This window comes from Barbus barbus, assembly GCF_936440315.1.
Source record: "Barbus barbus genome assembly, chromosome: 39".
Classification (NCBI taxonomy): Eukaryota; Metazoa; Chordata; class Actinopteri; order Cypriniformes; family Cyprinidae; genus Barbus; species Barbus barbus.
In genome coordinates this window covers 14,985,707-15,013,388 of record NC_136717.1, presented here as the reverse complement: position 1 = coordinate 15,013,388, position 27,682 = coordinate 14,985,707, and the positions used below count along the sequence as shown (strand labels likewise).

Here is a 27,682-nt window from a genome sequence, read left to right as displayed (position 1 = left end):
TAATAAATTGACTAATTAAGTAATGACTAATTTATAAAATTAAAGTAAACATCATGATGTCACGATTTGACCTGAAAATAAAAATAAAATAACATATTTTGCTTATAGAAAATGTAGCCACCCCACACCCTCCCCAAATCTAATTTAAGGCAAAAATACTTGATATATACACACACTTTAGTTTGAGGACCATTTCTCACTATTAACTAACTATACTAATTTTGCCTCAATACTAATTAATATACTAATTTTTACTCCTAATTTCCTGCTTATTAATAGTTAGCAAGATAGTTGTTAAGGTTGGGTGTGGGGCAGGATTTAGGGATCTAAAATGTGGTCATGAACCATAAGGTATTAATATGTGCTTTATGAGTACTAATAAACAGCCAATGTGTTCGTAATATACATGCTAATAAACAACAAGTTAATAGTAGGAATTGGTCCCTAAATTAAAGTTGTTACCTTAACTTTTTTTATTTTATATTTTGTTTATAGGAAACAATATTTCTTGTGATTTGAAATAGAAGTCAGAAGTATATATATATATATATATATATATATATATATATATATATATATGTATGAAGAAGCTTATAATATAATATAATACAACATATAAGTGTATAGTTTGTGTGTGTGTGTGTGTGTGTGTGTGTATACACAACATATACAACATTTGCATTACATTGAACGTCACAGTTAAAAAAAAAAATCATTGTCCTAAAAATAAGCTACATATTCATTTGGCAAAAATCTTACATTATTTCTTAGAATTACTATTTTCTATACATTTCACAGTGTAATATGACCTAAATATTTCTGATATGTACTAATAAACTTTTGAGGCAACCTATTTGATCTATGCTGAATTCCTTAAGGGATTGGTACTGGCAATAGACAGAACAACCACTTTATAATGTATGTAATTAATTATATAATTTATTCATTTCTCTTCAGTTGGCTTTAGTCATCAGTATGCAGTAAAAGTCCAAAGCATTCTGAGAGAACAGTCAATAATTTTTTTTCATAGAACTCTGCTGATGCTTTTCGAGTCGGTCGTCATAGAAACAAATTTGCATATGCAGAAACAAATTTGTATACGTTCAAATCAAATTATCTGCTGTATGCCTGTAAAACATGGATGAAATGTTCTTCTAAATCAGGTAAGAATCTCTTAGTTTAATTTGATTCAATTCTATTTTATTAAAAATTATTTATAAAAGCATTTATATCATAAGCTGCATTTTTAATATCCGATCATCTGAATCTTGTTGCCACTTACTAGTTTAAAAATGTATTTCTATCAGTATGTTTGATAACTAATTTGTCACACTTAACCAGCAAATCACTGGCCATCCACTGTCCCACCATCGTGGCTTGTCTTTGCTGGGACATCTGCTCAACTTTAAGACCCAGTGACCAGAGTCATCCCAGGACATACACATGCTATGAGACACAGGATAGAATCTACAGTGCAGATGCCAAGACAATGAATGAAGGACAGAAAGTGGACAACGGTCTGATTCAAAGGCAATGAGTTCGTCCGATGCATCTCACCCATTTGCTGCAACAATGACACAGCTGATCTTATAGGACGCTGCAGTATGTCTATGGACAGCCGATTATGCATTGACTTCCTCTGTGAGGACAGAATGACAGAAGGTGACAGTTTGACATCTGCCTAATGCATAAAGGTAAAACAGAGACACAAAAAGAAATAAATAATATAAAGCCTTTTATTTGCTTCCCTGAACATTTTTTTTAACTTACTCCTTTACACTTTCAAGGCAACTTGGGAATGCTCAACAAAACCATCCATTTTGGCTCGACGTATGAAAAATAATCAAAACGTTATAGAAGCAAAAGTAAATGGAACACAAGTATAAAGTACTTAACACTTAAAATAAAATGAATCTCCTTTTCTTTCAAAATAACATCTCAACAGATTATCTCACTCAACTTAATGCAAAAAAACAAAAAACATCACAGCGGTTAGGTCAGGCGCTTATATTTGTGCTTCATTTGTGCAGCACATTTTAAGACACTTCTCCAGATATACAGTATTTGTAATAAAATAATTCAACTAAAGCTGTGTCTCATTTAGAAGACTGCGTCCTCCGGAGGTCGAATCCTCTGGAGGGTGCATCCTCTGTAGGATGCGTAACGTATACGAAGTGTCCTCAACCTACAATTAAACGAGACGGCCTTCATAGGACAGGCGGAAAAGGAAACAGGAAATATCACGTTGATTTGCCAACACATTTAGAGCATCGTTGCCATATATCTATGATCATTGCGCTCTCAAACTACTTAAATGATGGAAAATTATTTCTAAATTTGGAAGTAATTTGAGAAAGAAAGAAAAAAATGTTTTATTTTGCTCAATCAGGAGCTGCAGCGTACATACAACAGACATCTGTTAGAGGAAAAAAAGGAGGATATTAAGAACAAAAGTTTTGTACGTTTTTACTGGAGGCACTTTAAGTTAAGTTGAAAACAGCATATCTCCGCTTGTGTGTACATCGGCCGGCAACGCAATGAATTGTGGGTTATCTGTAGCAGCGAAGGAGACACCTGATGCATCCTCCGCATTCGCATACTTGCTTTTCTGAAATGAGACAGCCTCGATGACGTATGCACCCTTCGAATGAGACCTTTGGAGGACGCAGCCTTCTAAATGAGACAGCTTTTGACTGTTGAACGTGTAATTAAGTCAAAAATCAACGACTTTTTCAGGCACAGATAATCACATTTTCAACAATCACCATTTAGTCTGGCACATTGGATCTTAAAGGCACAGTTCACCCAAAAATGCTAACACTGGGAGTATTTACTCACCCTAATGTTTTTGCTTTCATTCCACTGCAAAACACTTATGTTTAGGGTTTTGTCCATTTAACGGACGTCACTGTGGTCCAAAATACCATTAGACCCAACTGACTTTTAATTTTATGGACAAAAAATGGGTGAGACATTTACACCGATTTGGAATGACATTAATGTGAGTAAATGATAACAGAATTTTCATTTTTGAGTGAACTCAAAGTCTCTTTAATGTCTTTAATTACCCTTCATGTTAAGTTGTTTAATCAGCATATACAAGTTTAGTGTTTTCATTTCATCTGCAGGCTTTATAAATCTGAAGCCTTCACTTGTGCATCTGTATATTAGTAGTAGTAAATCTTGTCATGTAATATATCTTTAAGGTACTGTTCATGCATTGGCATTAGAAGATTCTGTGCAGGCTGAAAACGTTTGGTGCATCTCTTGTAGTGTTCTTTCTCTCTGCCAAGTTAAATAAAATTATACATATATATTAAAACAACCTTTGAGTACCTCAACAGACCTTCTGATGGAGATATTAAAGGAATAATTAACCGAAAAATGAAAATTTGCTGAAAATGTACTCACCCTCAGGTCATCCAAGATGTAAATGAATTTGTTTCTTCATCAGAACAGATTTGGAAAAATTTTGCATTGCATCACTTGCTCACCAATGGATCCTCTGCAGTGAATGGGTGCCGTCAGAATGAAACTGATAAAAGCATCACAGCAACCTATGTGACTCCAGTCCATCAACCAACATCTTGTAAAGTGAAAAAAAGCTGTTTGTAATGAACAAATCTATCAAGACGTTTTTAACTACAAACTGTTGCTTCTAGCTAAAGATGAGTAGTCTATCTATAATATTGCTTTCTCCAGTGAAAAAGCCATCTTGTCTGAATCAGATCAAGCACTGTTTACAAGTCTAAAACAGTTCTAAACAAATATGTTTTGATGTGAGAGGGCAAGAGGGAATTAACTTTTTCACTGGAATAAGTGATTTGGATTATGGACCTTATAATGTTCTTTGTTTATTACAAACACAAAGCTTTTAGCTTCACAAGATGTTAATTGATGGACTGGAGGCGTGTGAACTACTTGTGGATTCCTGTGATGTTTTTATCAGCTGTTTGGACTCTCATTCTGACGGCATCTATTCACTGCAGAGGATCCACTGGTGACCAAGAAATGTAATGCTGAATAAATTCCTCTGAATCTGTTCTGATAAAGAAATAAACTCATGGGAATCTTGATTGGCCTGAGGGTGAGTGAATTTTAAGCAAACTTTCATTTTTGGGTGAACTATTCCTTTCAATATTGAGGCTTTTTGACTTCTGATTTTAATGATCAAAGTCAAACTGTTGACCTGAAGTAATTTTCTTACCTACATGTTGTTTCAAACCTATGTGACTTTTTCCTTCCATGAAAAATGTTTCAGACACTCTCTTAAGTCACACAGTTTGAGGGGAGTAAATAATGACCAAATAAATTTTTTTTGGCTATATTATTCCTTTAATGTCTCCTGCAGGTTCTTTTTGTTGGTTGATCAATCCGATCTGGTAAAGCATTGTGGTAAACCTCTAGCAAACGTGCCACTTCTGACCTGGCTGGGCTCGCTACAACAAAATCTGTGTTCCCCAGCAGTCTGCAGTCTTCTCTAGATGCCCAGAGCTTGAACAATGTGGCTCACAGGACATTGGGTAGGTAGAGAGAGCAAAGCAGCATGTTCTGTCCCAGAGCAGGAAAACGTCTGAAAGCCTCCCAGGCATCTGAGAAAATGTTGTACTTGAGGAAGACACGGTGCTCCAGGCTGGTGGGCAGGCTGACATCTCTGCTCATAATGTAGATGCCGTCGTTGTGCAGTGTGCAGGTGAGGTTTAAGCCAGACTTTGACGTGTTTTCCTTAAGTTGCAACCATTCTCCCGTCTGCACGTTGTAGGACTGTACCGTCAGCATGTCCTCCGTCTGACTGAGTCTCCGCCGCCCCATTTCTGCAGGTTCTAGCTCATGCGTGTAGCCACCCACCAGGTAGATGGTGTCCTCCACTGAGAGCATCTGCTGCTTGCGCACATGAGCCGAACAGGAACGGAACACGGACCATGTGTCTGAGGTGGGGCAGTAGCGCAGTACATTGGTGTTCCTATCTGTCAAACATTAGGAGAAAAACACTGATGATTCAATCATAAAAGATCATTTTAATGTAGTAATTTAAAGTCGGAATGAAATGGAAATTGCAGTTGCTTTTCTTCCCAACTAAGATGTATATACAGCATCTGAAAGTAACAGCTTCTCAAATGTAGGACCAGATTTTGTTCATCAAGAACTGATTGAATCGTTGTTGTTTGCTAATGGTTGTGATCTCACGTGAGTGACAGGTTGATGGAAACAAGGGATTATTGTCCAACAAAAATTACATCCTTTATAATAAGCGTAGTATTCCATAACAAATAAAAATAGTAATTTTTAAGTTTTTTGGTGCAATATTTAAGACGTTTTCACTGTCAGACGCACAATATACTGGTACCATAAGGCTATTTAACAGTTATTTGTCATAATTAATAGTTATATTATCTTTCCCCTGGTTTCACAGACAAGCCTTAAAGGACAAGTCCCAGTCTAAAATGTAAGTCTGAACTGTTTCAACTGAAAGTAACTTGCATTGACTGATCTTAAAATATATCAGGGCCTTTTTTTTCTTTCTCAAGATGCACACCAGTAATGTTTTTTTCTAAGGCACGTTTATAAAAATTACTTAAATGTCCTAATTGCACTATGGCCTAATCCTGGATTAGTCTAAACCCAGTCTGTGAAACCAGGCCTTTGAGTGTTAGATGATGGCAAAAATGATCAAAAAGTAAAAATAGGGGAAATGAGAAAGCACAATAAAATATATTTGACATTGGCCAATGCTGTTAAATTGAATAATAATCATTTAATATCATTTATTATCATTTTGCTGCTACCTTTACCGTAATCTAATACTCACTTAAAGGTAATTTTAATTTTATACCTTTACTAAAATTATGGCAAATAGCGAAAAAAAAATTTTGTTATGATCACTAACTGATAAATGACCGTGTAGTTATAGCATTATAATATACTATATATATATATATATATATATAGTATATTTTATATATTTATAATGCACGATACATAAATGGATATTCATTTTGTGATTTGATAAAGATTATAATTAATGTTGTATTATAAAGTGGAAAATGTAATCTAAATGTTAGAATATCTTAAATAAGAGGATCAGATATCCTATGCTAGTTGATGCAGAAAAATAGGAGAAAAAAAATCTAGTTTAAAAATAAGAGAAACGGGGAAAAAAGTTTCACAACTAAGGTAAGTAAAGACAAGCATTTTTCCTTTGGAAAAAACACAGAGATGAATTAAAGGGATCTTCCTTTGTGTTCGGCAGAACAAAGAAATTCATACAGGTTTGGAACTACTTGAGGGTGAGTAAATGATGACAGAATTTTCATTTTTGGGTTTACAATCCCTTTAACTACAATAAGACCAAGAACATCAAGGTGTGTGTGTGTGTGTGTGTGTGTGTGTGTGTGTGTGTGAGAGAATGAACCCATCTCTCAGTAAAACACACCTCTAGAGGTATAACCGCCCATGACGTAGATCATGCCCTGACACTCACAGGCAGAGAACTCAGCGAGAGGATCTGGCAGAGATGCCACACACGTCCACCAGTCCTGCTCTGGACTATAACACTCCACCGTACTCAGACAGTGACCTCCAACCGCATACAGCTTCCCACTCACGGCCAGGAGCTTGAAGTTGGATCTGGACACAGAAAGAGCACTTGCGGATCCCTTGCACTGGACAAACCACAACAAATGGACAGATCAAGAGTGAACTGTACCTCTTCTGGTTCAAAGGTGCCACATGGTTCCACTCATTCTTGCAGGGGTTGTAGCAGTGGGCCATCGAGATCTCCTGACTTGTCATTCTGTATCCACCAACAATGAACAAGTAGTTGTCCAGCACAGCAGATCCGTATCCTCGGACATTGATCATATCCTGTGGAAGATTGTTGGCTAGAGGTTTCCAGCGTTGTTCTAACTCATTATACCTCAACATAGACCAAGGCTCGTCCTGATTTGCCAGGTCCAGACAGGTGTCAGTGAAATCTCCTATTGCAACTAAAGTGGCCGTGCCTTTCATGCGCATATCTCGAATCTGATCCCGCAGAGGAGCTGGCAACATCCTGAACTCCGGCCTGCGCAGCATGGGATGATAATAGCAGCTCATGAATTTCAAACAAGCTTTTCTGAGATCATGCATCCCGTAGACTTCAGAAAGCTTGAAGAGCTCGACGCAGTTCTCCTGCTTGATTTCAGACAGCAGCAGCTTTAAAATGGAAGTGACCTGCAGGAAGGATGCGGTTTCGATCAGGTCCTCCAGAGTCTCGTTGGCCACCTGAACTTTGGAGGTGTTGATGAACTCCAGCACCAGCTCCAGCCCCGGCGCGCTCAATCCCCGCAGCTGCACCGAGTCCTCCGCAGACTCGCGCATCCCGGAGCTGTACAGCGCGCGGAAGTAATCGCTCTTCTCGATCAGTTTGCTTTTACTCACGTTGTACGTTTTGTCATCCATCACGATCTCGATGATCTGCTCGGGGGATGTCATATCTGCCGTTCTGGGATCAGAGGTTGTTCAGCTGCGATCCTCCGATGCCAAAGCCTATATATGGAAATGTCCAGCGCATTCAGCTCATGTGCATGCATATGTTTCATAAACAAGCACGTCATTTGCAAATAAGATCTGCGTTGCAGACGCAAACAAACGGTTGGTCTACATACACTAAAGGAATAGTGATTTATGAATTAATCTGTCTGTTTAAGATATATTGAACTTGGCAGGTTTATACAGTCAGATAATTTGTATTTGCTATCCATTTACACTTATTTAAACGCAGCTCTTATAGAAAACGTTGTTGTAGTTTAAATAATACGGCAGTTTATTTTCGTTTATTACATTCTGCACTTCGGTTTTCAAATGTAAATCACTTCCTGTTTTGGTCTTGTGTTGCGTCCTGCTCGCCCCAGTTTTGCGCAGTGGTATGTGTTTTAATATATATGAAAATGTTAGATTAACGCGTTAGAAGAACATAATTTAGGTTGTTTTGTTATATGCATTATAACCGTTTAATTTAACGGATAATATTAAACTATAAAGTGATAATCGCTGGCGCTGATATTGCGAATAACGTGCGCATACTTGAGGCGTTTAATACGCTTTTACTGTGCCAGCTTTGTATTTCCTCCGGAGAGAAACTTGATGCTGGTTCAGGTTTGTAATTTATTATCGCGTTTATAAATTCTATACTTTATATATTATAGTTGCTCAAATGTATTTAATAATTTATAGCACCAAAAAAACGTAAAGTTTCACCTTAAGGCGTATATCTCATAAATAGGCGGCCGAAATCGTTTACTCTCTTTTCTGACAGGGTTTATTTTGTCGACGCACACAGTTTAACGCCAATGCCCAGACACAAGAGACATTCATTTTAAGACTCTTTAAGAACATTTATATATTATTCGGTATGGGAGATAAGCCTTTACGAGTGTAAGTGTTGCTTTTGGATTAAAAAGGGGCATATATGAATGTTAGTTGGCTCGTTACCTATGGTAATCCGTGATTTACTGTGAAAATAAACAGAATAGATAGAAGCGTGCGTGTAAAAGACTCACGTGTTTTTGTGTGCCCACGCTGTTTTTATATTTCATTCCCTCTCAGACTCGCATGTGGTGACGTTGAAGGAAGAATAAATGCTTTGTTCAACCGGGTGAACGCCATTCAGAAAAAGAGCGGGCAATTTGATGTGAGTCTGCACGTGTATCCCTTATTTTAAAGCCATAAGCAGTAGAGAGAGTTATGGGTTTAACTTGATAATGTTGTTTTTCAGTTGCTGCTGTGTGTTGGTGAATTTTTTGGAAATTCTTCTGAGGCTGAAGCAGAATGGGAAGCATATAAATCTGGTGCCAAAAAGGGTAAGGTTTCCTTTTAGGGTTGAATATAATTTTTTAAATCACACCAAGCACTATACTGAATTAATTAGTGTTCTTTCTAACCCCCCCAGCACCCATTCACACATACATTCTCGGCGCAGCCAGCCAAGAGACTGTGAAGTATTCCCCAAACTCTGATGGCTGCGAGTTGGCAGAAAACGTCACATGTTTGGGTAAGATTGATCTATTACCTTCCATAAGTCGAAGACATGTATTTGCAATTTTGTGTTGGCTTGTAGTGTGTAAATGTATGTCTATTGTGAGGCTCCAAGTTGCTTTTTTCCTTATATGTATGGAAAAAAGCAACTTTTATTTATTTATTCAACTTATCTTCTTTCTTTGTGGTTCTGGTAGATGTTCTTGATTGCAAATAATTGAAAATTAATTTTAAAAACATGGATTCATAACAGGCCTGCGTCTTGATTCAAAAAATGCACAGATTCAAAAAATGTCTAACCAATATGATAATGCTAAAGTCAAAAACATAAGTTTTGCAAGCTTTAATGCACTTATAAAAATACAAAATCAGACAAAATTTACACTCCAAATGTAACATTTAACTTACAGTTTGTAAAGGAGTGAAAAAAGTTCAAATATTCCATTGAGTGCATTCAACTTTACATAAGTTTATAAATGTACAAGCTTTTTTCACAAAATCTGTACTTTTATGTCATTGTTTTGATGCAGTAAAACACTCACAGATGCAACTAAAACATCTGGGCAATATTTGCATTTTCTTCTGTCATTGGCCAAAATTCTAACCTTGAACTCATGAGTAGGCATAACATATTGTCTTGTGAATCAATCATAATTTTAAAAATCTTTGTGGACGTGGTTCTGGTGATTAAGGGATAACACAAAACTACTTCACCTTGCAAACGGTGGTCAAAAGCAAAAATGATATGAAATGCATATCATATTTTGTGAGAATGTGTGACATGCTAGAGCAGTGGTTTTCAAACCTGTCCTGCAAGCACTCCTGCCCTGCACATTTTGTATGTTTCCCTTATGTGTCTGATAAGGGAAACATACAAAATGTGCAGGGCAGGAGTGCTTGCAGGACAGGTTTGAAAACCGCTGCTCTAGCATGTCACACGTTCTCACAAAATATGATATGCATTTCATATCATTTTTGCTTTTGACCAAACAGGCAATATTTTTACAGTCAGCATCCCAAAATTAGTAAGAAATAAGTATTGGATTTCATTTAGCAAATATTGTGCAGGGTTGTGTAATGCTTAAATGAAACTCTCAATTTGAGTTAAACAAGTATGCTATTTAACAAAAAATTGTACAGGTAGAAGAGGCATTTTCACAGGGGCATCGGGGCTTCAGATCGCTTATGTCAGTGGCAGAGAAGCTCAACAGGAGCCTGCTCCCTCACACTGCTTCACCTCTAAAGACACCTCTGCCCTGGTGGCCCCACTGCTGTCTAACTCCAAATTCCGAGGAGTGGACATTCTCCTGACCTCGCAGTGGCCTCGAGGCGTATGGCAGTATGGAAACAGTCCCGTCAGTGCTTTGTTGTGCTCCTTTAACACATTTGGATCAGTTTTGCTGGTATTTCCTGAATGTGTGCTCAAGGGTCTTTTACTTTTTTGCCCTTTTGTAGGAAACCGATACAAAGTTTTGTGGGGTTTCGTCCATCGCAGAGCTCGCTGACAAGCTGAAGCCCCGCTACCATTTTGCGGGACTGGAAGCGGTACATTATGAGAGGCTGCCCTACAGGTGTGGCATTACAGCATTAGGATATGTTTTGCTTTTCAGATGATAATTGTTTTATAAAATGTGTATGAATTTGCAGGAATCATGTGGTCCTTCAAGAGAATGCTCAGCATGTCAGTAGATTCATCGCTCTGGCTGCTGTCAACAATCCTGCCAAAAAGAAGGTGCGTGTGTTTTATTGTTGTTGGTTTTTGTTTTGGAGGGGGTAAAGTTTTGCTAATTTTGTTGTTGTAATTTTGTGCTTTTGTCATTTTTTATTAGTTTTGGTTGTATTAAATGTATATTTTTAACTTTTTAATTTTAGAAGTTCATTTCAGTTAGTTACTGAATTTTATTTCAGCTCTATTTCAAATAATAGAAATGGATTTTTAAAAGTTTAACAATAACAACATTGCTTAAAGTTAATATTTAAAGACAGCACTTAATTAACACCAAGTATAATGTTTAGATAAATGTCCATATTTCATACTGCATGTAATATTATGATAGCTGAATTCACTTGTAGCCTTCATTTTAGGTTTTAGTGTTTAATTTTAAAATTTTATAGAATTTTAATATTAGCCTTAACATGAAACTAATTACTAGAGAGACTTTGAGTTTGTGGTTTAACTGTAAAGTTGATCTTCTCTTATAGTATTTGTATGCATTCAACATTGTCCCAATGAAAAACATGGACCCTGCCGAGTTAGTCAAGCAGCCTCAGGACGTCACAGAAAATCCCTACCTGAAACCTATGAAAAATGGGAAGAAAGAAAAACCGCCACCCTCTATGACAGGAGCAGAGGTTTGTGTGTACAGTTTTTACTTACATATAGTTAATATGCAGGTATAGTTTGGGGTTATATATGTATGTATGTATGCATGTGTGTGTGTATATGTATGTGTATATGTGTATATATATATATGTATATGTATGTATATGTGTTTTTGAAAGAAATCTCTTGCATTTACCAAAGCTGTATTTATTTGATCTAAAATAGACATTTTGTGAAAAAATTATTAGAATTTAAAATAACTGTTTTCTATTAGAATATATTTAAAAATGTAATTTATTCCTGTGATGGCATTCCATGGCACTCCAGTCTTCAGTGTCACATTATCCTTCACAAATCATTCTAATATGCTGATTTGCTGCTCAAAAAACATTTATTATCAGTTTTTGTGGAAAATCATGATGCGCTTTTTCAGGAATTTTTTTGATGACTATAAAGTTCAAAAGAACAGTATGTATGGCGCTAATAGCCTCGTGGGCAGCGCACCAACATATAGTGCTGTTGCACTTCAGGCGTCCCAAGTTCGAGTCTCTGCTTGTGGACCTTTCCCGATCCCGTCTCCCCTTTTTCTCTCCCACTTTGCATCCTATCTCATATACTGTCATAATAAAAAGGCAAATATTCCAAAAATAAATCTTAAAAAAAAGAACTGTGTATTTGAATGGAAATCTTTTGTAACATTATTATTGTCTATACTGTTACTTTTAAATAATTAAATGCATCCTTGCTTTCTTTAAAAAAAAAAGAAGGCTCTTATTGACCCCAAATTTTGGAACGGTAGTGTACCTTATTTCAGTGAAAAGATCATTTGAACTTCTCCTTTTTGTTCAGGAGGAACCAGTATCCCAGTTCTTTTTTGATCTGGGCCAGAATAAACCACAGCACCAGCAGCATCACGGCAGGAAGAGGCAAACAGACGGAGACAGACCTAATTATCCCAAACAGCCCCGAAAACCCCGTGAGTCCATTCACCTGCATTCTTTCCACTGGTCTAATGGATCAAACTGGACTGTTTTATTACCTTATGTAGAAATATTCAGCAGAACTTATTTCAAGCCTTGTTTTCTTCTCTCACTACAGCACAGCCCACTGGACCCTGTTGGTTCTGCCTTGCAAGTCCAGAAGTTGAGAAGCACTTGGTCATAAGCATCGGAACACATGTGAGTCCACAAAATCTGTATTCTGTAGCTCAGTGTTACTTTAAAATATGTCAACTGATAAGTTATTGGTCAAGTATTGACACATCATCTGTTGTTTTTCCATTATGCTTTAACATAATCTGTTTCCAGTGTTACATGGCTCTCGCTAAAGGTGGTCTCACTCCCGACCATGTTCTCCTGCTGCCCATTGGACATTACCAGTCAGTGGTGGATTTGGCATCAGAGGTGGTTGAAGAGATGGAGAAATACAAGAGTTCCATCAAGAAATTCTGTAAAAGCAGAGGCCAACGGTGCATCCTGTTTGAGAGGAACTACCGCAGCCAGCACCTTCAACTACAGGTCCATTCAAAATTTTATCTCATTCATAATGCGATTGTGGTGTCTGCCTGAATGGACTGATCTGTACAGATCCCAGGTCAGTCTAAGCAGCACCACATATATGAAAAAGAAAGTCTGGTAAACTGATAGCAGCGTGGAGAGTGTGAGAGACGCCCAGCCCTCCACCAATCACAGACTTCAACATAATTTCATCAGTTTAAGTCTGAGCAGATAGACAATCTGTCTGTGCTGAGGAATAACCATTTCTGAGGGACGTGTTCCCAGTGATGACCAAATACATGATTTCCCAAAGACCTCGTTATGAGAAAGCAACATAACGGGTTTAACGGAAACTTCATTTCTCGTCCTCAGGTAGTGCCGGTGGCCATGGAGAAGTGCAGTACAGAAGACATCAAGGAGGCGTTCATGACACAAGCTGAAGAGCAGCAGATGGAACTGATGGAGATTCCAGCTCATACAGACCTCAAACAGGTACACGACATATGTGTCCTTCTCAGACTGAACACGCAAAAACTTTGTCAGCTGTGGTTGAGTACACTTTTTCTTTTTTTTTTTTTTAACTGTTAATTAGTTATCGTTCATTACTTAAAATGTAATCAAATATTTTTTAATTGTATGTACTTGTTCACTCAGTTTAGTTTATTCTTGTGGTCTAAACTGTGAAAACGCATCCAAAATTTACAAGGCACCTTGAAATCATATCTGAATGTAATCTAAAATAGAATTTAACAATTAAATACGTTTTAAATGTTTTGAGAGGATTTCAAGCATTTTTTTTTCATTTTTGTGCTTTGGGTTTGTGCACTGTTGTTGAGTGCTGTCAGATTACACTCATTTTCACTCTCTCTGATATACTGATCTGTAACATTATCTATGAAGTGAATGAGAAAGGAAGTCATGAGGAGACCAAGAGGATCTGTTTTGCACTGTGACAAACTCTAATATCCCCCATTACAGATTGCTCCACCAGGAACGCCCTACTTTTATGTGGAGCTGGATACAGGCGATAAGCTGTTTTATCGCATCAAGAAAAATTTCCCTTTGCAGTTTGGCAGGTAAATGTTACGCAGACAGTTCTTCACCATGAGTTATAAATATTTGAAAGTTTATGACCTGCCTTTAAAAACCTGCTTTGCATAAGTGCCTATACATTCTGTGTATATGTGTGTGGCCTCAGGGAAGTGTTAGCGAGCGAGGCGCTGTTGAACATCCCCATGCGTGCCGACTGGAGAGAGTGTAAATGTACAAAAGAGGAGGAAGAGGATCAGGCCAAACAAGTGCGCTCTGACTTTGGGCCCTTCGACTTCGCACTCGATGACTGAGCAACATTTCAGATACATCTGACTTGATCCCTTCATGTTAATGAACTCAATCAGTGTGTCAACTGCTTATTTTTTATCATTTTATGCTTTTTAAATTTTGCACCATATACATTTTCCTCTTCCTTTCATTTGCAAACAGTTAGGAAATGGCTGTTGTCACAGTGGTCTTTCAAAAGATAACTTTTTTGGTGATGTATCTCATCTGTTATGTACAATTAAGTGTGGAATTTTGTTGTAACTCCTAATTAAAGTCATTTTTTCAGATTTGTAAAATCTGCATTTCTCTTGTGTAGTAATAGTGTGGTGTCCTTTTGAGACTTTACTGATGTTTGTACTATTGTGATTAAGTACACAAACAACCGTGTCCTCTCATTGCCTACAAAAGAAGACGCTTATGAAACAAAATAGTTATGGAAGTTAGCAATGAATTATGGAATGTTGAATTGTTTATAATACTATAAATATTAAAGCAATATTTATTACTTTACTTTAAAGAAAGCAGAAATAACCCAAGTGTCATTATTTGCTTACAAATAAAATAAAAACGTTAAAAATCAAGTTATGACCATTACAAGGTAGTGCCTTTATAGCGGCAGTTACATCGTTTTAGTAAATAATTATAAATAGTAAGAATTATGTGTAACCTAACTACTCACGTGATATTTATAAATGTTACTAAAATTAATTATAAAATTAGTCTTTCAGCATTTGCTCGAATACTAAGTTGAATTTTCGTTGTTTTATGACAACGTCATAAAACAAAAAACATTTTTCGTATTTACTTCCACCTTTTATAAGAAAACGTGGAAGTAAATACTTTTATTGTTTTTTATTTATTCACATCACAAAATATGTAAAACACTGTTTAAATACTTATAAATATAATAAAATGACCTGTACTTAAAATACACAAAATGTATTTACATTTCAAATAAACGACTCTATTTTGAGGGGTCGGGGACTTTTATGTTCAGAACGCGGAAGTGCTGCAGGAGGCACAGAAGTCACGTGAGGAGTTATTTTCAACTATGCAGTTGTTGAACAGTCCTGACCATTTTAGCACATTTAAAGCATAGAAATCTGTGTATCTGTGACAGTTAAAACACAAGCGAGTTGTTGACATGGATGAGGACGGATTGCCCATCGTGGGATCAGGAGTAGATCTTACAAAGGTTAGTTCAACATTACAACATCAGCTGCTGCTCACATGATCGTCTCACATTCTAGATAACAGTGACCATTATACTTTCTTTCTTAAGGTTCCAGCCATACAACAGCGAAGAATCATAGCTTTCCTCAACCAGTTCATCGTCCACACCGTCAGGTTCCTGAACCGCTTTTCCACAGTATGTGAGGAGGTATGTTCACATGTCAACTCATCATTCCCCTCTTTACCTTCACTTATACACAGTGCCCTCCAAAAGTATTGGAACAGTAAAGTCAAAATTGCTCTGTTGGCTGTGGAGTAAAGACATTTACAAATATGATTAAAAGATGAATATGAGACAAAACTACAGAATGTCACATTTTATTATAAGCCGTTTCAACACATACATGTTTTAGCAGCTAAGAAGAACAGCACTTTTAGAGTTTCATCCCACTATCTGATGTGAGCATAAGTATTGGGACAGTTCCCTCACAGGTCTTTCTAAGTGATCTGCTGTGTCCTGTTGCATTCATTCTTCAGATATTAAAAGCAGGGAATGTGTCGTATCAGTTATATCCATTACTTCTGTATTCTGAATCTTGCATTCGATGATGACACACACAAACCAGGATGAAGATGAAGGAGCTGACTTTGAGAGAAAAGCAAGCAATTTGGATCCTAAAAGAAAAGAGGAAGTCAATTAGAGCTATAGCAAAAATAAAGGGCATGGAGAAATCAAGAGTTTGGAAACCACCAGCAACCAACAACGACCTGATCAGCCGAGAAAACAACAGTAGTTGATGACAGACAAATCATAAAAGCTGTGAAAATGAACCCTAAAAGACGTGTCTGTAAAATCACCAACAACTTCCAGAAAGCTGGGGTGATGCTCTGACAATCTACTGTCCTCAGGAGACTTTGACACAGAATTACAGATGCTACACAGCAAGATGCAAACCTCTGACCAGCACCAAAAATAAAAAGGCAAGATTAGAGTTTGCAAAAAAGCACAAAGGTGAGCCAGAAGAGTTCTGGAACTGTGTTTATGGACCGATGTGACAAAGATGAACCTTTATCTAAGTGAAGGGAAAGCAAAAATGTGGTGAAAAAGAGGTAACTGCAAAAGATCCCAAGCATACAGCCTCATCTGTAAAGCATGGTGGAGGTGGTGTCATGGCATGGGCATGCATGGCTGCCTCTGGAACAGGCCCTCTCAACTTTACTGATGACTTAATGTATGATGACAGCAGCCGAATGAATTTGGAAGGGTACAAAACCAACCAATATTCAAGAGAATGCCACCAGATTCATTGGGAAGTGCTTCATATTGCATCAGGACAATGATCCAAAACACCCTGCCAGTTCAGTCAAGGAATTTATAAGGGCAAAGAAATGGAAAGTCTTATATTGCCCAAGTCAATCTCCAGATTTAAATCTGATTTAGCATGAATTTCACCATCTGATGAGGAGAGTAAAGGCAGAAACCCCCCAAAACAAGCAACAATTGGGATCGGCTGCATTAAAGGCTGGGAAAAGTATTTCAAAGGATGAGACCAAGAGTCTGGTGATGTCTATGGGTCACAGACTCACTGCTGTGATTGTGCGCAAGGGATCTGCAACTAAATAATAGCTTTTCATCTTTTATATCTGCCTTATGTTCAACTGTCCCAATACTTATGCTCACATCAGATGGGGGATGAACTCTAAAAGTGCTGAACTTCTTAGCTGCTAAAACATCTGTGTGTTGAATCACCCAATAATAAAATGTGACATTCTGTAGTTTTGTCTCGTATTCATCTTTTAATCATATTTGTAAATGTCTTGACTCTACAGCCAACAGAGCAATTTTGACTTTACTGTTCCAATACTTTTGGAGGGCACTGTATTTCTTGAAAGTGTCAATGACCTGAAGATATTTTTTTCTTCTTCAGAAACTAGCAACAGTATCATTACGGATTCAACAGATTGAGACCACACTAAGCATTTTGGAAGCAAAGGTAAATCAAGGCAGGGGTTTTCAGACTAGGGACCACAGTGGAGTGCTAGGGGATCAGTTTGAGAAAAAGTGTAAAAATAATAATTATTTAATTAATAAAAAGGAGTAGGTCATATTTAAAAAAAAAAAATGCAGTATTATAATAAAAAGTAGAAAAAAAATGTAACAAAGTAACTCAATGGAAACCACTATTTTAGGCTTATCCTGGTTGATTTTGAATTTGCAGTTAGCTTCTATTCCTGGTTTGGAAGATGTCACAGTGGATGGCGTGCGATCATCTACAGAGACAAACGGCCCTGCTGTGGCTGGCAGTCATGCCACGGGCCCCTCTTTGGGTCCCCCTGTTGAGGTAACAGTTATTCTGCGATATCATTGTCATAATTCATTTATCCCACTGCGTTTTGAGGTATTTATAACCGTAATGGTAATTCTTTGGTATTAATACACAGTCTTTGTCCATTCAGGCATCTCAACAAGCACAAGTGGCCCCCCAGGAGCCGAAAGCAGAGGCCCCAGCGGAAAATGTGATGACTGTAGCCAAGGACCCGCGATATGCCAGATACCTGAAAATGGTGCAAGTGGTATGTGTGTTTTAGCATTATATCTGCAAATTTTCATTATATCACATGCTCACCTATGGATCCTCTGCAGTGAATGGGTGCCGTCAGAATGAGAGTCCAGTTAATAAAAACATCACAGTAATCCACAAATAACTCCAGTTCATCAGTTAATGTCTTGTGAAGCGAAAAGAGCATGTTTGTAATAAACACAGTCATTACTAAGGTATTTTAACTTTAATCCATTGCTTCTGGGAAAAATACTAGTCTATAAATTATAATAATGATACCTGCATTACTTAAAAAGTACTTGTGGATTATTGTGACATTTTTATCGGTTGTTTGGACTGTCATTCTGACGGCACCCATGCACTGCAGCATCCACTGGTTAGCAAGTCACATAACGCTAAATTTCTCCAAATCTGTTTTGATTAATAAATAAACTCAACTTCATCTCGTCATCGTGGATGTAAAGTTTCAGCAAATTTCCATTTTTGGGTGAACATCTTCCTTTCAAATTAAATCATAACCTGAGTTTCATCATTAACAAACTCAAATATTGTCTAGACATGACTAACTAAAGGAAGTTTATGTATATGCCAATATTTTGCTCTTTCGTACAGGGTGTTCCAGTCATGGCCATTAAAAATAAGATGGTAATGGAGGGTTTGGACCCCGGTTTGCTAGAGTAAGTGTAAACGACAGTAAAAATATGATGCACTATTTATGCATGTGTATTGTCACTATATGTGTGACAATGCAGTGTTTATATTGTAGCTAATAGATTTATTGCATTTCCCTTTAGTACCCCTGATGCACCTGTTCCAGATGGAGGTAAAAAAGGATTGGAAGAGCAAGATGATGACAGCTCAGGCAGCGAATCATCTTTCAGCGACTAATCAGCTCCACCCCTCACGGATAATGAGCAATTTGTTGGACTTGTTGAGCCTTGCTCATCTCAAAGGAGGGTAAATGCACTTGAATGTCCTTACAGAGGACAGAGACGACTTAGTGATGGCACTAAGTTTGTTTTAGATCTCAGAGATGGCATACTTGACATCTATAGTGGTGGTTTCTGAGGGCACTTGCTCACTAGGTGAGATCGCTAATGATTGTGATGATAATTGGTCCATTTAAGTCTGTTTAAGTGCTACTTTCATGTGAATTATGAATCTCTCATCTCTTGCCTGACATGTACATGTTAAATGCGTAGTATGTACATCTAATAACAATACAAAGAGTGTTTTTATGAAGTAGACAAAAGCAGCCTTGTAAATCTATTAGTCAAATGAATAACCGGGATTAATCACATCCAAAATAAAAGTTTTTGTTCACGTAATATATGTGTGTACTGTGTATATTTATGTATATATAAATGCACACACATGCATGTATATATTTAAGAAAAAGGTTAAGTATATATATTTATATATTATATCAATTATATGAATATTTTCATATGAAATATTTTCAAAATATATGCTGTATGTGTGTGTATTTATATATACATTATAAATATACACATGTAAACAAAAACTTTTATTTTGGATGTGATTAATCGCAATTAATCATTTGACAGCACTAATATCTATTCATAAATTGAATGTAGCGGAGTAATTTTTTTTTTTTTTTTTGTAAATTTAACTTGCAACAACCTTAAAACTGACTTTGAATCACAGTAATATGAATAACAACAATGACTTGTGTTTTAATAATGCTTATTGTGTTGCACAGTAATTACAGATTTGCTTATATTGTCTTTTCCAAATCTTACTACTTGTTATTAAAAGTTGTTCTATCTGACTTCAGTGAAATGAAGTTACTTTAAAACCATTTACTACCATTCAAAGTTTGGGATTGGTAAGATTTTTATTTTATTTTTGAAAGAAGTCTCTTATGCTCATCAAGGCTGCATTTATTTGGTCAAAAAATACAGTAAAACCAGTAATATTGTGAAATTTACATTTATGCATTTAGCAAATGCTTTTATCCAAAGCGACTTACATTGCATTCAAGTTACAGTTTATACATTTTTATCAGCTCTTGCTTTCCCTGGGAATCGAACCCATGATCTTAGCGGTTGCTAGTGCCATGCTCTACTATTTGGTAGTGTATGCTGCTATTCTTATCATTACAAATATTCAAGCAATCCTTTTTCTTTAGTCATGCACATCATCATCATTTGTTTTTATTTCACAATTACAAAGTCAGACACACATTGTGCAAGCATGGACTTTTTTCACATTCCACTTCATAAAGTGCAAGATTAAAACACACCTGTTGCTCACTTTCAGCTGCACTGAATTTTCAGAATGATTATGGAGTAAAACAACAAGGCAAGAAGTTCAAACTATAACCGAAGCAAAGATTGATTGACATTAATGCGAATAAGAATTTGCTCAACTATTCTGTCTTGGCTGATCATAAATACTTTCTAAAATAAGAATCAATATGAAGCAGCTTTATGAATTGTTTGGCATCAAGTGGTTATATTACATTTCAAGTACATCTTTATGCCCTTTTTCTAGAACAAAATACAAGCTACAAAAATATACACTGCCAATGATTACACTGTACTTTAGCAGATCTTTCAACATGAAAAAAGGTAGTAAGTTGTATAAAAATACAATTCTATTAAAAATGCACAATAACAGTGAAACATACTGTAACGGTATGATGTCATAGTCATGAATACTCCATTAAATTAACAGTCAGTTTCAGAGTGAATTGCTGTAAAAAGAAATAAAAGAAAAGTTAATATGATCTTGGAGGCACTAAAAAGAATCTGAATTAATATAATACTGATTTGGAACAATGTGAAAAAAGCTGGGGGTCAGTATTTATTTATTTATTTTAATGTTTTTGAAAGAAGTCTATTTGGCTTACCAGGGTTGTGTTTATGTGATACAGTAAAATTGAAAATATTCTAAAATGGAATTTATTCCTGTGATGGCAAAGCTGAATTTTCAGCAGCCATTACTCCAGTCTTCAATGTCTCATGATCCTTTGGAAATCTTTCAATATTTTTTGATAAATAGAAAGTTTAAAATAGCTGGGTTTTTTTTACATTATATATGTATTTACTGTCACTTTTGATTAGTTGATTAGTATCACTTTCGATTATTTAATTAAAAATTACTGACCCCAAACTTTTGAATAATAGTGTTAGTCTAATTTTATATACTCACCTGGAACTCTCTGATGTATGTTAAAAAGAAGAAGACAAAACTGAAAGTAGTGATCCATTCACACGCGACACTCACTTTATGAAATGTGTAGTCCTTCAGAAGCAGGAAAACAACTTTAAACATTCAGCAATACATTTGTGCTTCAATTTAAGTACTGGAATGTGGTTAGTGACATGAACTGTACCTTATCGTTGGTGTCCCAGTGAAGTTTGCTTGTTCCGACAGGAATTGCACAAAAAATTGCTGGAAGGAGGCGTTAAAGACAATCTGTTTGATCTGAAATATAAACAGTACACGTCTTTACATGCAAAGCCAGCACGCTGTGATCACAATACTGGATTCGAATGACCAGCCATGTAAGCAGATGCAAATTTACACTAGCAAAACTACGTTCTGAAGGTCAACCAATGGCACATATAGTACCGCTGAGAAAGGATACTGGGTATTACAGCTAGAGCAGCCAGTCCAGCGAAGAACACACGGAAACGGCAAATGGACTTAGAGCATCCATAAGGATGACCTCGGTACGATATCACGCTCTGGATGACAGCGTATATAACCCCAGATAAGAAAAATAGTAAAGCGCCGAAATCATGGACTGGCATCACCGTCGTCTCCTAGAACACAACAACACACATGAGCGCCATTAAAGAGAGAGTTATCATTTACTCCCCTCATTTCCTTCCAGACCTGTATGACTTTCTTTCTTCTGTGAAGCACGAGGAGATATTTTGTTTTCATCTGTTTAATGAAAGTCAGTGGGGTCCAAAGCAGTTTAGAATCTCAACGACTTTCATTATATGGATAAAAACACACTAGGACATTTTTTGAAATATCTTTTTTTGGAATGTTGTTTGGAAAGACAAAGGTAAGTAGACTGAGTAAAAAAAAGAAAAAAAGAGTAAACATTTCTTGGTTGAACTAGATATACCTGAAATGTAGCCACCAAACACATGCCGACACAAGAGACGATGCCAAATGCAAAAGCAACCTTGTTCAGACAAGGGGACACGGCGCCGGGTCTCTCATAGACTCTCTCCACAAATTTATATTCAGCATACATAGTAGCAAAGGCTGGAAAACAGTTGATTTTACTGATTAAAACTGCAGTGGAAATTGATGTGCAATACAGTAAAGAATATTCACTTATGCATTTAAACAGAATTCAATTACTTTATGCAGGATAATGCACTGAAAATATAGGTAAAAAATGAATGCAATAGAGTTGCCATGATGGTTGTTGCACTGATAACCTGTGATTTGGCATTAAGTTTCATTTCTGCAGTTTTTTGAGGTTTTAGTTGTGGTGCTGTATTATAACACTGGACTCCAGCTGTGTCACGGATGGGAAAAAATATGTTTTCGTTTTCAGCAGAAAGAGAAGTGAGACCCGAATGAGTGCTATTCCATTGTTACTAAAAAAAAAGTACACTCGAGACATTCCCACTGCTTTCCTCTCACATGTCAAAACCAAGCCGTTTGCGGCTGACTGCAAATTGTGCAATTTCCCATCGGTTTTGATACACAGAAAGTCTAACTGTAAGGAGTTTCCTGAAGCTGCTGGTGGGGAATTTGCACTCTCTGAAATATGAGCTGGAAATCAAATCAAATTAAACTGAAATCAAATGACTGATTGTTAGTCATACCTGCAAAGGCAGTGATTGTCGACATGAATCCAAACACACAGCTCTCAGGTGGAGTGGCCCCTGTATCGCTTTTCAGAGACATTCACAGAAATAATAATAAAAAAAGAACATTCATATTTGTGAAGCAATTCAGAAACATTTAATCATAAACTTGCAATATTTTATATTTAAAACACACACACACACACAAGTTCCACAGTTTACTTGACACTTAATAAAAGTGAAGCCTCGCCCATTACAATACATTAATATGACTTTGACTTAAAAATATTTATTATTAATTAGTATTGGGTGTTATCATGGTTATGTATATATAAAGAATGTAATATAATATAATGTGTGCATATTAAATAGTGTATAATATATATTATACACCATTTAATATGCACACATTACATTCTAGAGTTTGACCTGTTTTCTGCTCTGAATACTGATTTTGAACTCGAGCCAACATTCAACTTATGAGTAGAAAACGAAACTAAACGAACTTTGTTCAGATTCTTAAATCTAGCAGCTGTATATACATACCCGGTTAAACCTAGCCTTTTTTTTTTTTACTATATTATAACTTTATAAGCTATTTCTGGTTTATGTTATTTTAAGAGTTGTGAATTCGTATAGTCCAGATGTGTAGCCAAACTAAAATGCTCAAGATAAAAAGACGAGTGACATACCTAATATAAGGAAGGATAACATCAACATCTCGTCGAAATAATGCGATGATGTAAGATATTATGAAGGTGCTCGATGACCAGATGACCAGAAAAGAAGGTAAAAAGCACATTCCTTGCATGAACCAAAACATCTCTCCTGAGGGCTTGGTGTAATCGGTGCATCACCATTCACCGAGACTAAAGCAAAGTGGACAGCAGAGGTCAGACAAAGAGACACGGACACTTCACTGAACACATACCGTATGACCTATGAACAATAACTCGACGTTTATAACTGTATCTATAGTATCACGTGTTCACTGGGAATCTTTCTCTTCCTCATTGTTTTACCCATAGATTACCACCAGCACATGTGAACAGTGAACAACTCACAGAGCAGTTCTTTCTTTCTTTTTTTCTTTTTTCTTTCTTTCTTTCACTACATAATTACATTTTAGAGAAATCTCTCTGTTCACTTTACTTTATTATTTTTTTTACATGCATGTAAAAAACACTTTGTCATGATGGCCAAAGTAATGAATTGTATTTTGATGGGACCACTACATGCAACATATTGACTATGAGAAACTTTGCAAGTATATGTCAACTTATTCTAACCTTAAAGCTAGCTGAGAGTTAGTAGACATGTAGTTACACATTTACTTATATTTAGTAGAATGTCTAAAGTGGACTATCGAAATAAAGTATAACCACATTTGATAATATTTTATGTAATTATTTATAATGAAATGTAAATATAGGCCTATTATTTTCATTCATAAAGTGATCGTCCTCCTAATCAATAGAGGGCGGCAGCGAGTCTGTTATGTCCATAGATCCACACGAACTGAGCGTCGTCTCATCACCTGATCACTACCAATGAGGAACAACAGCGTTTGATTGTTGAGCATGCGATCATGTGACGGTATGTTTTAGTGTAATGAAGCTATTTTTAATTTCACCGAAGGAAACATGTGTCCTCGTTAAGTGTTTATGGAGGAAGAGATGTTGATGGCCGGGGAGAGTCATGTTGATCATTAATTCGGTGTTTAAACTGCTGCAGCGGCAGACATACACCTGTCTGTCTCATCGCTATGGACTGTACCTGTGCTTCGGAGGACTAGTCCTCATGATAGTGTCTGCTTTTCAGTTTGGGGAGGTATGTACACTAACTAGGGTAACATTCAGAAGTATACTGTCTTCATAAGATTCGCATTCAGGCCATGCATGTATCCTCTTATCTTTGCATACTGTATCAGTCACTGATTACTGATTAAAGCTGCTTGTGCAATCTGACTCTGACTTGTTACATAGTGGCTGCAAATCAAACTAAGACACTTTTAGATAGGGTTTGGTGTTGTGTATTAACTGGCTGGGTTTGTTTTGTTTGGTCTGCAGGTTGTGTTAGAGTGGAGTCGAGATCAGTACCATGTTTTGTTTGATTCCTACAGAGATAATGTTGCAGGAAAGTCCTTTCAGACCAGGTGAGCAATGGATCAATGAAGCCAGCTTCATTCGTGCACAGTAATAAAGTCCTGTGTTAACTGATCACTCTTTAAGGGGCGCAGTTATCTCATGCATATTTTCTGAGAATGACTCAAATTCAGCTGATTATGTTAGTCTGTCATTACTGTGATATGTTTTTTTTAAATGCATGATTTAAAAAAAATACATATTTTCATAAATATGTTCCTGGAATCACGTACCTACCTTGGTTCATCTGCTTGTATAATTCCAGGCTTTGCCTACCGATGCCCATTGATGTGGTTTACACCTGGGTAAACGGCACAGACATGGACCTGCTGAAGGATCTTCATTCTGTGAGACAGCACCTGGAAGAAGAACAGAAGGCCTTGAGGTACCCCACCCATAAAACACACACTATTAGTGTAGTATTTATTTATCCTCATCCGAGGAGACACTGGGATTGAGGAGAAATTGATGGTACTTGTTTAACCGCTTGAAAGGAAAATAAATCATAATGTGTCCTTTTTTTACTTTAAAACAGTATGATTACTATAACTGCTACTACTGATTTATTTTGGTATTTTATTCAAAACAATGTATTTTGAATTACACATGGTTCACAGTATCCTACATGGTGGGAATATGATGGAATCTATTTAACCATTTGATTAATGGGTTAATAAATCAAGGAAAAGCTAGGAATAAAGGAAATAAAACCATTTTTTTTACTTTAGAAAATGATTACTACTATTATTCATTTATTTTATTATTTTAATTTTATTTTATTAAAAACAATGTATTTTGAATTACACATTGTTTACAACATTCTGAATGGTGGGGATTTGATTGTATTTATTTAACCATTTGATTAATAAATCTTAAAAGAAATAAAAATAATAATGTTTGTTGTTTCTTTATAACATAATTATTGTTATTACCATTACTATTATTATACATTTATTTTATTATTTTTATTTTATTCAAAACATAATTTGAATTACGCATAGTTTTAAACATTCTGCATGGCAATATATTATTGAATAATAAAGCAAACAATATATAATGTTTCTTTTTACTTTAGATCAGGATTAATATTATCATCATCATCATCATCATTATTATTATTATTATTATTATTATTTCTACTACTACTATCACCACCACCACTACTAATCATAATACTGTATTCATGTATTTTATTTTGTTCAAAACAATATATTTTGAGTGACATGCTTTGCCACATTCTGCATGCTGTTAATTTGATGGTATTAATTTAATTGTTTGATAAATTGATTATTAAATCATATATTATTCCTTTCTTCTCGAACAGGATTGCTACCAACACAAATTTATTTTATTAAATATGTTTTGTTTTTTTATTCAAAACAACATATTTTTGATTGCACACCTGTCTATTGCAAAAAAGATTGTAAATATTGAATTTTGAGTAAGGGTCAAAGTTTTAACATCTCGTGTCCACTGTATCCACATCCATCCAAAGCTAATCAAATAAAAATGCAGATGTAATATTTGTATGTGCAGTTTCTATTCAGTCTATTCTGTCCTGTATGTTTGGTATGATGGGACACACCCATGTTTATTTGGCAGAGCCGACAGTACAGTTTAAAAGTGTTTTATGTGCTGTTTTTTAGGGAGCGTCTTGGAAAAAATGCATCTGAAATAACTGAAGCTCCTAAGGGAAGGTGAGTGTTTTAAATAAGTAGAATTAAGCCAAAGTTAATTTCATTCTTATCCTATTCATGTGTCTGCAGGACATGAAGCTAACTAAATATTGTGCGGTTTATACATTTCCTGTTTCATAGCAACCACTGCCTTTGTCACAGCCACAGTTGTTTTTTATGCCACCAGAGCTTTCCTGTGTCAAAAGCAACTGCTGCACTACAGAATAATAGTGTGAATGGCTGTATCTCTCATAAAGATTAGCTCTAGATCAGAGCTTTAATTCAGTCTGTGTGCCCTGTGATAGGCCAGAATGTCTGCTGTCCCACTGCATCATGGGTCCTGTGCTGGTGCTGGATCCATCCCTTCCTGCCAACATCACATTGAAGGAGCTGCCAACACTTTCAGCAGCATTCTCCACTGCTAAACAACTCTTACAGGTGGCCAAACCTCTCCACCCCTCCTCAAGCGTGTCTGTTCTTCTCTTCCACTCCCACAGTGAAGGTACAATTATGACCTACTTCTCACTATAATAGAGTATGACTCTACATACTTTACAGAGTAGACTCGCATGCTGTCTCACACTAAACGAAAGTTGTGAATAAAAATATAACTTTATATAATATAAATTTATAAATGGTAAATATATTATACATATAAGCAATCTCTTAAGAATGACACACATTCAACATTTATATACTTCAACATTTATTGTCCATTAACAGGGCCAAAATTGATTCAGTGTTAGTCTAACATTAGTTTTATGTCCTGCTACAGCTGAAAAAGCCCATACAGATGCTTTGAAGGAAGCATTGGCGCACTCCATCAGCAGAGGTTATCTGGTGAGAAAAATAACTGCTGTACTAACACTTATTGACTAATTCTGCTTCCCATGTCACTCTGAGAGCGTTAGAAATTCCAGCTTGCTTCTTAACAGAACGACACTCGGGACATTTGAAATTCCAGCTTCACCAAAATGTGGATATATATGACATCACAGAAACTTAGAGAACAAAAAGTTTGTACAAAAAGTACTACAACTAAAACTGAAGTAAACATTTAATTTAATTAAAGCTAATAGCTAAGAAAAAAAACTAATAAAAATGATAAAATCACTTAACAAAATATTAAATATGCAAATAAAAGGTATTATATTAATAATTATATATAT

General features: G+C 36.2%; 4 protein-coding genes and 1 pseudogene across 6 annotated transcripts in view; 3 read left to right on the top strand and 2 right to left on the bottom strand.

Moving 5' to 3' along the window:
- Positions 1-1,719: 1,719 nt before the first annotated feature.
- On the bottom strand, positions 1,720-7,858 carry klhl42 (kelch-like family, member 42). The gene is made up of 3 exons (XM_079399799.1): positions 6,707-7,858; positions 6,434-6,627; positions 1,720-4,967 (listed from the first exon to the last, which is right to left on the bottom strand). Exons 1-3 carry the CDS (start codon positions 7,471-7,473, stop codon positions 4,510-4,512), a joined length of 1,419 nt encoding a protein of 472 aa, XP_079255925.1. The 5' UTR covers positions 7,474-7,858; the 3' UTR covers positions 1,720-4,509.
- Positions 7,859-8,131: 273 nt separating this feature from the next.
- Positions 8,132-14,663, top strand: LOC306858980 (CWF19-like protein 1). The gene is made up of 14 exons (XM_079399798.1): positions 8,132-8,415; positions 8,587-8,671; positions 8,756-8,840; positions 8,930-9,031; positions 10,156-10,370; positions 10,471-10,586; positions 10,663-10,747; positions 11,218-11,367; positions 12,188-12,314; positions 12,437-12,516; positions 12,646-12,855; positions 13,207-13,326; positions 13,813-13,910; positions 14,033-14,663. Exons 1-14 carry the CDS (start codon positions 8,393-8,395, stop codon positions 14,175-14,177), a joined length of 1,641 nt encoding a protein of 546 aa, XP_079255924.1. The 5' UTR covers positions 8,132-8,392; the 3' UTR covers positions 14,178-14,663.
- Positions 14,664-15,149: 486 nt separating this feature from the next.
- Positions 15,150-19,214, top strand: washc3 (WASH complex subunit 3). The gene is made up of 7 exons (XM_079399303.1): positions 15,150-15,349; positions 15,437-15,535; positions 17,256-17,321; positions 17,547-17,669; positions 17,785-17,901; positions 18,501-18,565; positions 18,683-19,214. Exons 1-7 carry the CDS (start codon positions 15,299-15,301, stop codon positions 18,774-18,776), a joined length of 615 nt encoding a protein of 204 aa, XP_079255429.1. The 5' UTR covers positions 15,150-15,298; the 3' UTR covers positions 18,777-19,214.
- A 516-nt stretch (positions 19,215-19,730) lies between these two features.
- LOC306858671 (DNA damage-regulated autophagy modulator protein 1-like) lies at positions 19,731-23,553 on the bottom strand (annotated as a pseudogene). Its single transcript, XR_013786027.1, has 7 exons — positions 23,386-23,553; positions 22,712-22,779; positions 21,997-22,139; positions 21,505-21,682; positions 21,250-21,308; positions 21,066-21,158; positions 19,731-20,607 (listed from the first exon to the last, which is right to left on the bottom strand). The product of XR_013786027.1 is annotated as a DNA damage-regulated autophagy modulator protein 1-like (transcript).
- LOC306858668 (N-acetylglucosamine-1-phosphotransferase subunits alpha/beta-like) overlaps positions 23,207-27,682 on the top strand; it is a 21,762-nt gene continuing 17,286 nt past the window's right edge. Inside the window, exons 1-7 of one of the 2 annotated variants that reach the window (XM_079399301.1) lie at positions 23,207-24,289; positions 24,428-24,523; positions 24,763-24,848; positions 25,103-25,222; positions 26,484-26,534; positions 26,819-27,015; positions 27,289-27,353. In XM_079399301.1, the coding sequence (XP_079255427.1) occupies positions 24,494-24,523; positions 24,763-24,848; positions 25,103-25,222; positions 26,484-26,534; positions 26,819-27,015; positions 27,289-27,353 (549 nt within the window). In that variant the 5' untranslated portion in view covers positions 23,207-24,289; positions 24,428-24,493. Of the gene's footprint in view, positions 24,524-24,762; positions 24,849-25,102; positions 25,223-26,483; positions 26,535-26,818; positions 27,016-27,288; positions 27,354-27,682 lie in introns of both variants that reach the window. The other variant, XM_079399300.1, reaches the window with a different exon arrangement.

Coding starts and splice junctions, on each gene's coding strand:
- klhl42 (XM_079399799.1), bottom strand. CDS start 7,473: ATGACATCCCCCGAGCAGATCATCGAGATCGTGATGGATGACAAAACG. Junction 6,628..6,706: donor GCACCTTTGAACCAGAAGAG/GTACAGTTCACT, acceptor TTCTGTGTCCAG/ATCCAACTTCAAGCTCCTGG. Junction 4,968..6,433: donor GGGCGGTTATACCTCTAGAG/GTGTGTTTTACT, acceptor AATGTTTGACAG/ATAGGAACACCAATGTACTG.
- LOC306858980 (XM_079399798.1), top strand. CDS start 8,393: ATGGGAGATAAGCCTTTACGAGT. Junction 10,748..11,217: donor ACAATCCTGCCAAAAAGAAG/GTGCGTGTGTTT, acceptor CTTCTCTTATAG/TATTTGTATGCATTCAACAT. Junction 13,911..14,032: donor TTCCCTTTGCAGTTTGGCAG/GTAAATGTTACG, acceptor GTGTGGCCTCAG/GGAAGTGTTAGCGAGCGAGG.
- washc3 (XM_079399303.1), top strand. CDS start 15,299: ATGGATGAGGACGGATTGCCCATCGTGGGATCAGGAGTAGATCTTACA. Junction 17,902..18,500: donor ACCTGAAAATGGTGCAAGTG/GTATGTGTGTTT, acceptor TCTTTCGTACAG/GGTGTTCCAGTCATGGCCAT. Junction 18,566..18,682: donor TTGGACCCCGGTTTGCTAGA/GTAAGTGTAAAC, acceptor ATTTCCCTTTAG/TACCCCTGATGCACCTGTTC.